Raw genomic sequence first — 14,442 nt, 5'->3', positions numbered from 1 at the left:
AAAGGTTCCTAAGAAATATTTGACCTTCTAGCAACAAAAACAGATTCAGACTTAAAAGTTTCCAGAAGACTAATTCACTAAGTCAATTTTTAAAGTTTGATACAGCATACAAAATCCTATTAAAGTGCTTATTTAGCAAAACAGCTATATAGACAAAATTTGAAAGATTCTTGAGATTGCTTATGCAGACATACTCACCAGAGGTAAACGCTTTATAGCAGCCAGATATTGCAGTAAGCCTTTAGCATGGTAAATTGTGGGATGCAGATCTGGATTCGGATTTTGCCACTGTCTGTTTAAATCTTCTCCACTTAAAGAGCAACGGTGGCTATTAGGGGGTGGGGGATGAAAAACACAGGTTGTACTATGTTTGTATTACCTTGTTGCTTTTCAGTAAAACTCCCTTCTTACCTCAAGTTTTCCTTATCACTACAGACTTCCTTGTCACTACAGACTTGGTAAGAAACAATTTTCAGTTTTCTGACATTGCAATTAATAAAAAAGTTTGAGGTATTTTTGTTTTTTCCTTTCAAGTTGTGTTACAGAAAATCTAAAAATAAATCACTTCTTATACGAAGTGTATTGTAATCTTGCCTGCACATTGATGAAACCGAAGCCTTGTGATTCTACTAAATGCTAGTTCAAAGTAATTAATTTCAAATACATGGTACCTTTACAGCTCTGGTTCACTGGCTTCTGTCACAAAAATAATCTCAATCTGATAGATAAGACTTGTAACATGAAGTGATTAGGAAGCAAATTGCTACTAAGAGAACAAGAAGAAAACAAAAAAAAAAGCAGCAAACAAAGATCATCTCTGTACTCAGTGAACTTTCACCAATAACTTCTCAGATAGCAGATATTTATATTTCTACAATTATCTAAGGTATATTTGTCTTTACATTATGTCTGATGGGATAGATTCCTCTGCTGACTTTATGTTAGATCTTCAATTACAGTCTGAATTATTTAATTTCAAATGTTCAGTTATATTCATACTTTTTCCTATATAAGGGCAGGTTGTATTCAAATCTATAACCAGCTTGACCATGAGAGACAATTAAACTAATTTCAACTCACTGAAAGATAAATGACTGAGAATACTTTTTAAAATCTCTGAATTCATGAAACAACTGCACCTGCCTCTTAAGCCAAAAAACAGGAAACAAAAAATGAAAAGTGAGGTCTAGCAATCTTGTAATTTTCTTGTAATTAAATATTGCATGGCATAGGGATTAATTTAGATATTTAACTTTTAAATTACAGGTGCAAAGACTAAGTATTACAGGTTAAATATTTGTGAGTAAAAACTTATGCTTACTTCCCATTGATGACACCATCTGGATTGAGCATGGGAATAATTTTGAAAATGTAAGACTCTCGTAAACTTTGGGCACTTGGGTTATTACTCATAAGATATTCCAGTGTTCCTTTCATAACCCAGCTTGCATTTGTTTCTCCAGGATGTACACGAGCAGATAGGAAAATATAAGGACGATTCCCTAAAAGAAGCATGCAGAGAAGTTGCAAAACAAGATAATTAAGCACCCTGCTAACTGAAAACAGACAGTAGCCTGCTTCATTTATTACTATGTGAAATAGATTATTTAGAAGTTCTTTTTCAAAATATTCAAATAAATGGGGAACGCTTGCCAGAATTTTGCTATATGGACTGCTAATTGTTGAATTCTCACAATACGGTTTTAAATTCAATCCAAGACATGAGCATAATTAGCTCAACCTGGTGATTATGGCATGGTAAGTTTGATGTCCTTTTTTTTTTTTCTCCAGCAGAAAATAAAAGTTTGAGGAATGCTGAGCAAGTTCAAAAGTAGCTTAGATCTAACTATAGATTTGGCTCCAAAATGTATTTTCTTTTTGACAAGCAAATATTTTTAACTTTTGGAGAAAAAAAATAACTCAAAATTGACATACTCCTTTCCAAGGAGGGTTGACTGCAAAATGTTACACGCAGAAAACATTTATCAACTGATTCAATACTTGAAAGAAGACACTTATAAATATTCTTATTGGACTACCACAAGAATTTTTAAATATGAAACTAATGTTGGATATTAACCCCCTTTCATTTGGTACATAAATGTTAGGCTTTTTTTTTTTACTTTTTTGTTTTTTACATTTTTACAATTTTTACATCAAATTACTATTTTTACAATGCACAATAGTTAGTACCCTAATTTTTTTTCTACGTATTTTCTACATTATTTTCAGTTGCTGAGAAAGAAAAATCATACTTACTGAATTGACAGATATGTTCATAGTAACTCGATTCTGGCATGGCTGTAATAGTGACTACATGACATGTGTTGCCAGCCAGAGTCTCACAGAGAGCATCTTGTCGAAAATATATCTGTTGAGGGTTGTGCATAGATTCCAACTTCTGAAGATGCATCTTCATCAGAAATATAATGAAAAAGAACATCAAATCTTTTGCAATCATTTATGACAACCTATTCCATGTCCTGTTTAATCCTTTTTTTTTTTTTTTTTAAATCTTTGTAAACAATGTCAAAGTTTCCATTATAACTCCGAACATCAAATACCATTCTCTGCATATCTAACAAACTGAATACCTTTCTTTATGTAGCCTGTTTCTTCAACTGTTTTGAGGAAGAAGGCACAGAGTATAAGCCTTTCATTTTCTTCTAGATTATACTATAAGGGTATATGGAAGGTGAGCACATCTGCTTCATTTAAGTTACCTGATTGAAGATGTTTCCAGGGCAGAAGAAGATAACAAATAAAACTTGACCCAAAAATCAGGAACAAAAGAGATAAACAGGGGAGACAAGATATAACACAAACAATGTCAAAGATCAATTGCCTCCAGGCACTAACTGATCAGCCAGAAAACTACAGCAAAGCTTCAGCATGTGCTGGCTGGACTAGACACTGAGTTTCAGTAGCCAGTGTAGGCAGGGTGATCAGGCGGGCAGACACACACAGGCTAGTAGCTGGAAGGAACTGCAGTGATGATGGGGTGTGTGCATTCATGTGCTAGAAACCATCCAGCTGCACTAGCCTCCAAGCAGCAGGTCTACACAGTGGGCAAGAGGGACCAGAGTATTGCACAGACAGATGGCAGGTTTTGCTTGGTGCAAATGTATGTATGCTTGTGAATCTAGTGAAGGAGGATGTCTGCACTGCTAAAGCAATCTTTACCAGCTGAAGACAAAGAAAGGGAGTTGAGTGTCCACACTTGGGATTTAAGTAAGTTTTGGTAGAATGTTACATGCGAGTTACATGTTACATGCCAGTCTGTTCCACGCTCGTGGGTGGGTGGCTGTCTGTTTGTCTCTTTCAGAATTACACACTCAGCTTTGATATTACTGATTGAAAGTACAATCAGGTTATCTGCAGCCAAATCCATCAATCTGGGCTGGGTTCTGTATAGTTTTCTGGTCAATTACAATTTATTATTCTCAGGAAAACCTTTGAAAGTAATATAATTTTTTAATTTTTTTTTCCCAGCTACTGTTCCTTAGAATAACCCCCACTCCTTGCCAGTCTAAATACTAATATTTTATGAACATCCTCAATTTTAATCTCTCAGCATTTTGAACTTTACAGAAAGAAGTAAAAATTCACTAATGAATGCTCATATACCAGATTGTCCAAAAATAGAGATATTTATGTAATACATCACAATCTTCTCACCTTCAATGTTGAGTACGTATAGGGATAATGGTAAGCAAAGTAGCAGACATCATCTTTATGTTGAAAAGTCACTGTAAATGTAATTGTGTAATAAGATTTTCCTTTCTGACCCCCAGCAGCAATTGAACTTCTTGAAAAATGATTCCTAAGAGTACAATTAAGATAATAAACACACAAGAATACTATTCATTATCACTGATTATTTTTAACACACACACACACACAGAGGAATAAAATTTTAAGGGATTTTATTTCTCTTCTTTGTTTATCCAGGTTAAATCTACTACTTCCCACAATCTGGAAAGAAACTTCACGATAGCAGGAATACACATATACCATATTAGAAAGATATGAATACACAAACAAACAAAAAGAAGCAAGCACCTGTTAACCAAGAAAGGTTGCAAAATTAAATGCTGTATTTTCTCGTCCTATGTTTTTTAAGATTGTTCTAGAATGACTGCACCATGTAAAACAAAAGACAAAACACAAATATCACTTAGTCAATACTACTGGATATCACCATTAATGTTTGAGCGTGTATGTGTGCATTTCATAAACAGGTTCTCTAGAATAGTAGGCAATATCTGATGAAAGATGAATTACTTAAGCATTAGCTGTGTGCTAAAAAAAAAAAAAAAAAAACAAGATTCTATATATTTTGTTCACTTCTGTTATGCTCCGTAGTAACTGAGAAATAAAAATGTATTCAAAACCAAACTGCTAAAATATAATCATCTAAAGTCAGAAGCAATCATTTTTCTTCAAAATTTCTAGCTATACTAATCTTAAAAGTAGAAGTGTTGTTGTATGTTTGATGGGCATACTTACTTATAGTAACAAATATCTGCCCCAACACGAGTCCAAGAGGGTCGAGAATTTAGTGCCTCCTGAACAGAATACATAAGTGGCTGCATACCTTAAAGGAAAAATGCATCTCATTTTAATGCTTTACCTTCAACAAGATCTTATCAGAAACAGAGCACATCAGTATTTTTACATAAGTCTACAAACTAGCTATGCTCATTTATTAACAGACTATATTCATACAAATATTTAGATGCCTTTCCTTCTCAAGTGTGACTCTCTCTTCCTATCAATTGGACAACTCTGAGATGGTCTTCATCTACTTTCACTTCTTAAAATATACATCTTTTCAGGTGGTTTTAATACATTAGCTGTCATTCTCTACCTGTGCTGGTCAACAGGCCTCAGTGGTGTCATTCCCACAAGAATTTTACGACACACTGTAGCTGCAGCCACCAGAATTGTTTTGTTTTGGCTTCACTCACAACAAAAACTTATTTTAGAAATAATGGCTGGTGTTTTCAGACACCCTTTTTTTCTTTTTAATGGATATTTGTCAAAACATTCTCTAGTAGTGCTGTTTAAAAAATATGATCTGTAAAAAAACATGAATGTACCGATTCCCAGGAAGACTGAGGGGAGAGGAAGAATGGACCAGATGAGCTGGCTAGTCCAGATACTTTTCTACATGCTTCTTCTCAAAGAATGGGAAATATATCTTACCGTAGTTAAACTGACTGTTTGACTTCTCACAGTTGATGATGTTAAAACGGTAACCGATGCCTGTTTTCATTCCACTGACTTCAAAGTAAAACCACTGATGATAATGATTGCTATTTATATCTGAGTTCAGAATTAGATCATACTCGTTTCTAAAGATTAACAAAAAGAAATAAACCTTTTTTTAAAAAAAAAAAAAGCAAACAGAAAATGGAAGGTCCTGCACATAAAAAGAATAGCTGAAATATCTTACTTTCTAATCTGAATGACTTTGCGCAGGTTTCCAGACTCAAATTTGGAATTAAACTTCAAAACATCCACTTCTTCAGGTACTGAACAACTAAGGGTAAAAAAAAAAAAAAAAAAAAAAAGGCCAAAATAAATAAAACAGATTTGACTAAAACAAACTCGTAAAGTTGATTTTCAATCCATACTTGATAATTAAAAAGTTATTTTGAGTCTTTCCATAAAAACTGTTTTTCCATAAGTACTGTTTTCAGCAGGGTAAAAACTTACCTGGAATTGTCGAGGTCATACACAACTCTGTCTATAATATCATTTTGATGAATTAGTCTTTCAATGTCTTGACATATTTTTGTCCTAAAGTAAAAGGAGATTCTCATTCAAATTGTTGCATGCTGTTTCCAATTACAAAAGAGACATTACCTCAAAGAAAACTGAAAGAAATTAACATGAAGACAGTGAGACAGATTTCATAAGAGACCTGAGCCTCAATCCTGTTTATGTGCACAAGCTGTAGTGTTCTTAATTTTAAACACCTGCATTCACAGCTGACTGATTTTATGTATGCAAGACAACTGAGTTTTCATGCACACAACCCACTGAATTGTACTTCATGAAAAAAAAACGCACCACTTCATAATTTATAGTAGAAGCAGGAATTACTCAAATATTATTTATGTTAATGCTTTAATCTAGGACAGCACTTCATAATATTAGTAACTTACTTGAGTCCTATCATAACTAAAATTTAGTTTTACATAGTATGTCGTGCAGTGAGCGTGTTAATGCACTAGCTTTTCACCTCTGGAGATCTATGTTCATTTATCGACTAGGTAACAAATAAGAATGAATTTGGTGATGTCAATCAAATGTCAGGTGTATGTTTATCCAGATCATAAAACCATTGCACAACTGGCAGTATCTAGGTCCTGGTTTGGAAAAGTAAGAATGTTTTGCAGTTCAAGAATGAAATATAGTAGCAGAGCTGTGTGGGAAAGCTTGCACAGCACCTGCAATAAGAAGAAAAGGAGGCAGATTAACAATGAAGAATACAGAAACAGAGATGTAAAGTATGTTCAGGTTGGAAATTCTCCATTTAATTAAACTAAATATTGTTGAGGTAAGTTAAAAAGAACGATAAGTGGAGAACACTCACACTTCACTAAATTAAGAGTAACTGGAAAAGTAAGCAAGACACAAGTCCAATATACTGTCATAATAACAAAAATGCTGACTCACCAAGATCTATCACAGCAGGTTCAATTCAAGGCAGAATACAGTTTTCTGATCTTACACAAATCATTAGCTCTCAATATGCTTCAGTTTTAAAGAGTAAATAATGATTCTTACTATCAAAAGAGTTTTGCCAGAAAGAAATCCATTTATGAATAACAGACATTCAAATATCAGAAAAAAGGAAAAAATAGTATTTAAGATACATACAAAAATTCATAGGCACCAAGAAGTCAAAAGAAAAACTATTTTAAAATAGTTAAACGAAAAATTTTCTTAATATGTAGATCTTCATCTTGAGTCAGAAATCTCCTATCTTGTTCCCAGACAACTTAATCTAGCTTAAAGATAAGCAGTTAGAGATTTTTTCCTACATGAAATAGTACTTTCTATAGCAGTTTATATTATGTCATTAGAGTTTCAAGTTTCTCAGTCATTTCACCAGAAAGTTCGATTTTACAACATGCTTAAAAATCAGATAAATCATTTTAATTATATAGCCTAGTTTTATGGCTTATGGCCTCATAAATATGTAAAGTGATGATAAATCAATAAATGTAAATATGATAAATCTCACATAAATGGTTCAATTTACAGGTAAAAGCTGAAAGCTTTCAACCTAATAATGAAGCAAGTGGGAAGATCTGCTATCACATTTTGCAAAAATGCTCCTGTGACTTTATAGTAATGTACTCCTATGCATATGAGCCAGCTCTTCATACCATCTCTGCAAATTGTTCTTACTAGTCACATTCATCATAGTTGTGTTGACATGTTTATTCTGTCTTTCTGCAGATCTAACAAAAACTGTATCCTCAGCACTAAATTTTGCTCCATTGCAGACATTAAAAAAAAAAAAACATTTGAAAGTATTAATAGAATAATTTTCCCACTGCAGTTTGCTTAAAAAAAAAAAGTTTTTTGCCACAGGAAAGAGGAGAACTAAAGTATCCTTCAACTTTTAAATGGCCTATATTTGCTAAGACCTGAAGGGAAAACTCAGGTGTCTCTGTTCAAAAATACTAACCCTGAACACATCAACTGGTTAGTGTATAGTTATTTCAGTGCTTCCTCCAGCTCCTCCAGAAGGATGACAAAGAGAAGGAATTGCATTCACATACATTAGACTCCATACTTAACTTACAGACAACACAGAAAAACCTTCAAGAAAAAGAGGTAATACTGTCAATGCACCTTCATGTCTTGGTTTATTTTTAAAATACACACAATTCCTTGCTAAGTATGATATTATGTAGTTAAACACAAGCTAGAAAGCATGACATCTCTAGCGTTCACCTTCTGTTTTGAAATATTAAAATGTGGAATTTGAGTTTGGATTTTGTTGTTGTTGTTTTTTTTTTTTTTTTTTTAATTGTTTTTAAATACAGACTACAAGATCTGGATGAGAGGGTGAAAGGGGCACAGATAGGAAGATTACAAAGTAAACAGTATTTAGAAATTGTAACTACTGAATTAGAATTGTATATTAAAGATTCTGTTGTTGTTGACTTTGCACTGACTAATGTCTACTTAGCTTTCTTTTTTTTTCCCCCCACTGAAAGTAGTTTTAGATACAAAAGTGAAAATTGTACACATGCCTGTTAATCTTAGCCTAAAGATTATTTTTTCAAGGAAGACAATGACAACAAAAGAAGTACAGTAACTTACCTTTGCACTCCATAAGGCCTTTCCAAGATAGGCTCCTTAAAGGGGGGTGGAATATGGCCAAAATAATCGGGATAGGCCACTTCTGAATATTCAGGAATAGATTTTGTGGTTTTCACCATTTCTATATAAAGATCGCAGTCATGAACAGGAGATATATCAGAAACCTCAAGCTCCACTTGTTCCCCTGATGAACTAGATTTGGTATCCTCCTCCTCTGATTCCACTCCTGTGCAGCAGAATTTCCCAAGATGGACAGATGATCCTTCAAAAAGGCTATTTCCACAGGGTGAAACATGTTCACAAATTTTACTACAAGCAAGTGGGGTGAGGCTAGTTTTGTTTTCTTTTTTTATAACACACTCTGTAGCATAGTACTGATCATTTTCTGCAGTGTTTTGCAGACTGATCCTGTCCAAGCCTTTCACAATTTCTTGGCTCAGACTCTCGCATGATGGAAGCAGATTCCTTCGAACATTTTGCCGAAGTAAGCTACTGTCTTTGATACTATCTTTCTTTGGTAGTTCCAGAAAAGCTGGCCTTCTATTATATTCCTCTGTCAGTAATGGATTGCTCTCCTTCAAAGAAATTCCTATCACTGATGGATCTGTTTCAGCTGAGAACTCCTCTCCTGCTGTAGGAACCACAATAGGTCCACCCAGATTTGCATCAGGTACAAAAGGCTTTGGTTCCTTGGATACTAAATCACATTCCTTAAAATACAAATTTTAAAAATATGTTAAAAAAAATAGACAAGCAATTTATCAGAAAAAAAAAAGGTCAAGTGAATACCATTCACCAGATATTACAACTAGCTAACGCCAATAGGTGCACAGTACACTTCATCAAAAATATCTCATATCCTTCCTTCTTATTTTACTATCTGCTGTGTGCAATAATCAGACATTGTTTAAACATTTATATCAACCCGCTATCCCTTTCTCAGTCAGAATAAAGTAACACAGAACATTAAGCAAAATAATTCACTATATAGCCCCCCATGCAAAGTTCTAGAACTATAAATTGTCTCTCCCTTTCTCAACTAGAGTAGCTATCCACTAAAACAAACAAACAAACAAAAACAAATCAAAATGCATTCCAGTTCCTCACAGTAAAAAGTGCACTGAGAATCATGTACTTTACCTGAAAGTTTTCAGTAAGTTCTGGGAAAAATTGCTCATACATTTTCAGTTCTTCTAAGGGTCGTCCCAGTTCCTGTCTAGGTTTCAGTTTATTAATATCAGTTTCAATATCATCATTCTGAAAAATAAAGAGAACAAATTAATCTTGCTTCTAGGATTAATGAACGTCTAAAATATTAGTGTAATATTAGTAATATTACTAAAATTAGTAAAAAAAAGTGTTACTCAGGTTTTTCTTCTTTCATGGCCATGCTTTAAGAGTGGGATATCACTATTTTAAAATTAGTTGAGTTGTGCGTTTCATCATAAGACTTTAAAAGCAGCTTCATTTTAGTGGTAGGTCTAAACCTCTATTTTAGTAGAAACATCATACACAGAACAACCTTCTTGCTTTCACCCAAATGCATTATGCACAGATTACACTTTACATGAGATCTACACATAACCTGACAAAACCTGCAAAATGTGGAGATTTCATCCGACTTGCAGTGACAAATGTATAAATGGAGGAAAATACTCCCTGCAACATCTCATGAGTGCCGTGAATAGAAGTTCTCATTGCAGCCCATAGACAGATAATTCAACCAACTCCCAAATATACGTAACATAAAAATGTAGAATAAGACTGCTCTGAATAAGCATCCGTTCACATCCTTATTGGAACGGGGAGAAGAAAAAGCCCTTCCAAAAGCATAAAGCAGTGTGAGATTAAATCTCTATCTCTACAGCTGGCTGAACTTTAAAGTTACCTTACTGAAGCACTGACTTAGCCAATCTCATTCCAGAATAAGGGAAAAACTTAGAGCATGTCTTACAAATTGCACTGTGTAGGTAATTGTGAAGTGAGGGCTAGGAGATATTCAAGTAGAGAGCACAATGCTGCAGAAAGACTTGCAGTGTCTTGCACCTGCAAACAATGCTGCAGGGTTCACAGACACTTTTTGCAGTGTTCTGCTCCACTGTACTCAAGTCACATTAAGTGCGGAGGAAATATGGTTAAGAAAAAATCTTGAGGCAAATTGAGCAACAAAGGCTGGCACTCTCAAGGAGATTCTAAGTTTCAGCACATATTTTAATTTCAGAAATTGCCCCGAAAACCTTCCTCAACATTATTACAGTATGTAAATCTATGGCTGTATAAACAATTTAAAAAAATTTAAAAGTAATAATAACAACAAAATGCAATGCCTCCTTTATGCCCATTAGTTTTGTCTCATACCAACCTTAAAATTTTGGTCCTTGTCATCTTCAGTTTCAATTTCTGATTCTGTTTCAGTATCATCGTTGTCATCACTTTCATCTACCACATCATCCACTACAATATGAAAAGTTTTTGTAAGGCAGATTACACATTTAAACCAATAGATACACTTGAAAAAAAGGTGGTTTTTTTCCTTTCTAGTTACCAGTTGATTTTAAAAAGTCATCAGGTCCCATAAAGCCTTGCAAATATTAATAATTATCACCAGATTTATAAAACAAAACAAAAAAGAACCAACACCAACAAAATGTTTGTATGATAATTCTGCAGACTCCATTTAGGACATTTCATTCCAGTTTAAGTCAGAACAAAAATCTTTGGCTTAAAGCAAAACCAAAGCTTCCATCCCCAAAAACATAAAATAGAACATGACCTTACGAATTATTTTACAGTGCAGATGTATGGCATGACTTGAGCTCAGCACAAAACAAGACTCTGAAACCTTTTCCCAGTACTTATGAGCATGTCCAAAAAAATCTGAGGTTCTTAGCACCTTTCAGTCATGCCAGTTGGTACTAACCAGTGAAGTGTGGTACAAAGCGCTTCGTACACAATTTTTGACAAGCCCAGAAGAATCTAATATTAACTAAAGAGAAGTCAAAAACTTATCACTAGAAACCAGCAAGGAAAATACTGAAGGTGAGTGGTCACTGCACCTGTGTAACAAAGGCTGGGAATGAAACCTTACTCCCTAAAAATACAGCAAGACGTTACTTTCTAGGCATGTGAAATTACTGATCAACTTCTAACTTAGTTAGAAACTAAAATAACTTCTGTGGATTTTACAACAGTTCTAGATCTCTTGCTACTCTGAAAGCAAAACTCTAAACACTTGTAGCCTGAGTCATTCCTATACAAACCCTGAATAAATATTCATCTTCTTCCATGCTGTTATCACACTTTATTTTAGAAAATACTGTCAATAAGAAAACACTAAAAAAGCTAACTTCACCTTTTTATTTTGGAGCAACTTCCCCACAGCAACTTCATTATTTGCTTACTCCAATACTAAGCTGTTTTCCTGTATCTGAAAATGCACTAAACATTAACTATCCAAAAATAACAAGAGGTAAGCACAATAGGGTGAACGTATTTCTTTCAAGGCACCATGCAAACATTTTACAGATGAGTGATGCCTAGAAGACTGCAGCAGTCCAAGAAAGCAGTTCTACTTTTCTCATCATGTAAAAGAAGGGAGAAACACAATGATTTAAAATCAATACTTTGATTTAAAATCAAATACATGTTAATCTAAATTCTGTACATTCACTTTATCAGAATAAATAAGTTAGTAATACTGTATTACATTTCACATTGAAGAATATATATGATAAGTTAAAAAGAGAGTCTAGGTAAGTTCAGAGATGAATACACACAGTTGATGTTTGACACTTCAGAGCTTGATGAACATTTTAGATTTTGATCACACTTTATTTCCTATTTTTATGTATCTCCAGAAACATAACCACATATGCATAGACAAAACTGTCATCAGTTAAAGGTTAACATTAGAAATTGTTGCTCCACACTAAGAGCCAGAGAATCTTTGTTAGCAGAGAAGAATCTCACCAGAGCCTAGGTTTTAGCAGAGAAAAATCACAAATAAATTCAGTTGATTACACTTTGTAAACAGGAGTGTTAGACATTTTCAACGGAAAAACATTACAAAATTACCATACCATCAGGAGGCAAACTGTACATTTGAGCCACAGGACCACTGGAAGGAATAACTGGGAGTTGGAAGTGAAAAGCACTTTTAATAGTTGGTAAAGGAAGACGATTTTTAGGAAAACATTTTCTCATTATTAGGCTGGACGTGTTGACAAGTGGATCAAGAGTTCTTACTGCAAGGCACTCCTATTAAAAGAAAAATAATGAAGAAATGAGCATCTCACAAACCGGTAGTAAATTTCATTAGTTTTTAAAATCCACTCCTAACAGCTAAAATATTTTGCTAGAAATTAACTTAAAAATATCTATGTGCCTCTTTTCAAGGAGAATTTCTGTCAACCCAGATTCATCTTTTCAAAACGCAGACTTAAAAATGAAGACTCCTTTTTATAATAAATAAAATCAAGACTCCTCCCAGAAATAATCGTGTCTGAGTAACAGTAAATATAAATTTCATCCTGTATCTTTGACTTCTACTATAGGTAAAGAAAACTACCATTGCCTTCACAATCAGGAGTGAACATGAATATCAGAAAAAAACCCAATAAATTCAAAGTCAGAATATGTTTCTAATTCCTAAGAGACAAAAAGAACAAGAACAGCAAAGACAGAAAAGAGAAACTTACTTGTGAAGTGTTATAAAGAATTTTCATCCCATTTGCATCAATGAATGCTTTTCTTCCCAATTTGATGTTTGTTACACTCTTAATGCACTGTAAAACTCCTTTACGTATCAGCATATATCTGTGTCGACTATCATGACGGTGCCAATCAACGTAAATTGTTAAAAGCATGTGTACGTATCCTCTATCTACTGCTCTCCTGGCATTTGTTTCTTTATTAAAAAAAAAGAGGAAAGTAAATTAAAAACTCAGCAATTACTACAATATTGTTACATATTCAGCAATACTTTCCTATCTATTTTTAAGTGATTTTTTACACAAGGTACTGAACTACTTCATCGAAGGCATTACTTCAGCCACACTTGGCAGTGCATTATATCAGAGTAATAATCAAAATTCTAGCAAGTTTGTTTCCATATTTTCAAGACATTTCTTAGAAGCCTTATTTCCTCTGTGATTGTCAGTATTGCCAAACTTTTAACTAACTCATTCTAAGCCACAAATACATCAGCCACGGAAGAGAACTTTTTGTTTAACTACTTTTTATAGTCAGGAAGTATACATATCAAAGTGTATAACAGAATATATAATGTGCAAAACATTATTAATAAAGAAGTGATTAGGAAAATTTCCATATGTATTTCTACATTGTTAAAATGAATCCAGTATCCAGAATCTAGTATCTAGTTATTCTTGCTCCAAGATAGAAATAAAGTTGATGATTTTCAGACTGCTTTTTTTTTTTTAATTAAAATCCAAATTAGAATGTGAGTTTGGAAAAAAGTAATAGAAAAACTTTAACTAGAACATACAATATAATTAAGTATCATTTTAAAGAGCAAGCACAGGAAATACTACTCCAATGAAAACCAACTAAATGATCAACTCCAATACCCTATACTTCCTTCTTCAGAATAATATTGCAAGTAATTTCTACAGCTTATCAGAAGAACAATGTGGATTACACAGAAAGGTAATTGTAAGGCAACGTCAGATAGCAAATTTTAAAAAAACGTTTATCCAAACATAGTGTAAGCACAGCAGGTAAAACAAACTTCCCTGCTGTTTGTAATCCGTGTGGTACTGCAGCAATAATCACTCACAAAAACACCTGAACCCCAAATACGACACATGAATTGGGTAATCAGTTTGCCAGCTGCACTCTACACACCAGAAGTTCATAAATATTTCCTTTCCTGAATTTCCCCAAGAGGAACCCCCATATTAGTAAACACACAAATCTGTAACACCTAAGCATCACTCTGATCAAATTCAAGAGAATTCAGTACTGCATAATAAGCAGCACAGTCTTTTCCTCTTGTATGTCTGAAATAGTCTTCTGAAAATATAAGCCTGCTTCAGCTCTTACCAAACTCTACTAGAACAACTAAGAATGCTG

The 14,442-nt window shown here is 33.8% G+C and overlaps 1 protein-coding gene across 1 annotated transcript in view; it reads right to left on the bottom strand.

The window, feature by feature from the left end:
* AGTPBP1 (ATP/GTP binding carboxypeptidase 1) overlaps positions 1-14,442 on the bottom strand; it is a gene marked incomplete at both ends in the record, with an annotated part of 56,763 nt that overhangs the window by 18,726 nt on the left and 23,595 nt on the right. The window contains 13 exons of the mRNA XM_079548180.1: positions 199-328; positions 1,322-1,502; positions 2,260-2,413; positions 3,679-3,823; positions 4,510-4,597; positions 5,209-5,357; positions 5,459-5,545; positions 5,722-5,805; positions 8,350-9,059; positions 9,490-9,606; positions 10,712-10,803; positions 12,429-12,606; positions 13,047-13,255. Coding sequence (XP_079404306.1) covers positions 199-328; positions 1,322-1,502; positions 2,260-2,413; positions 3,679-3,823; positions 4,510-4,597; positions 5,209-5,357; positions 5,459-5,545; positions 5,722-5,805; positions 8,350-9,059; positions 9,490-9,606; positions 10,712-10,803; positions 12,429-12,606; positions 13,047-13,255 — 2,324 coding nt within the window. The remainder of the gene's footprint in view (positions 1-198; positions 329-1,321; positions 1,503-2,259; positions 2,414-3,678; positions 3,824-4,509; positions 4,598-5,208; positions 5,358-5,458; positions 5,546-5,721; positions 5,806-8,349; positions 9,060-9,489; positions 9,607-10,711; positions 10,804-12,428; positions 12,607-13,046; positions 13,256-14,442) is intronic.

Source organism: Tetrao urogallus (genome assembly GCF_951394365.1).
Source record: "Tetrao urogallus genome assembly, chromosome: Z".
In the NCBI taxonomy this organism is placed as follows: domain Eukaryota; kingdom Metazoa; phylum Chordata; class Aves; order Galliformes; family Phasianidae; genus Tetrao; species Tetrao urogallus.
Note: the sequence above shows the minus strand (reverse complement) of the source record. Positions and strands in the feature narration are given on the sequence as shown.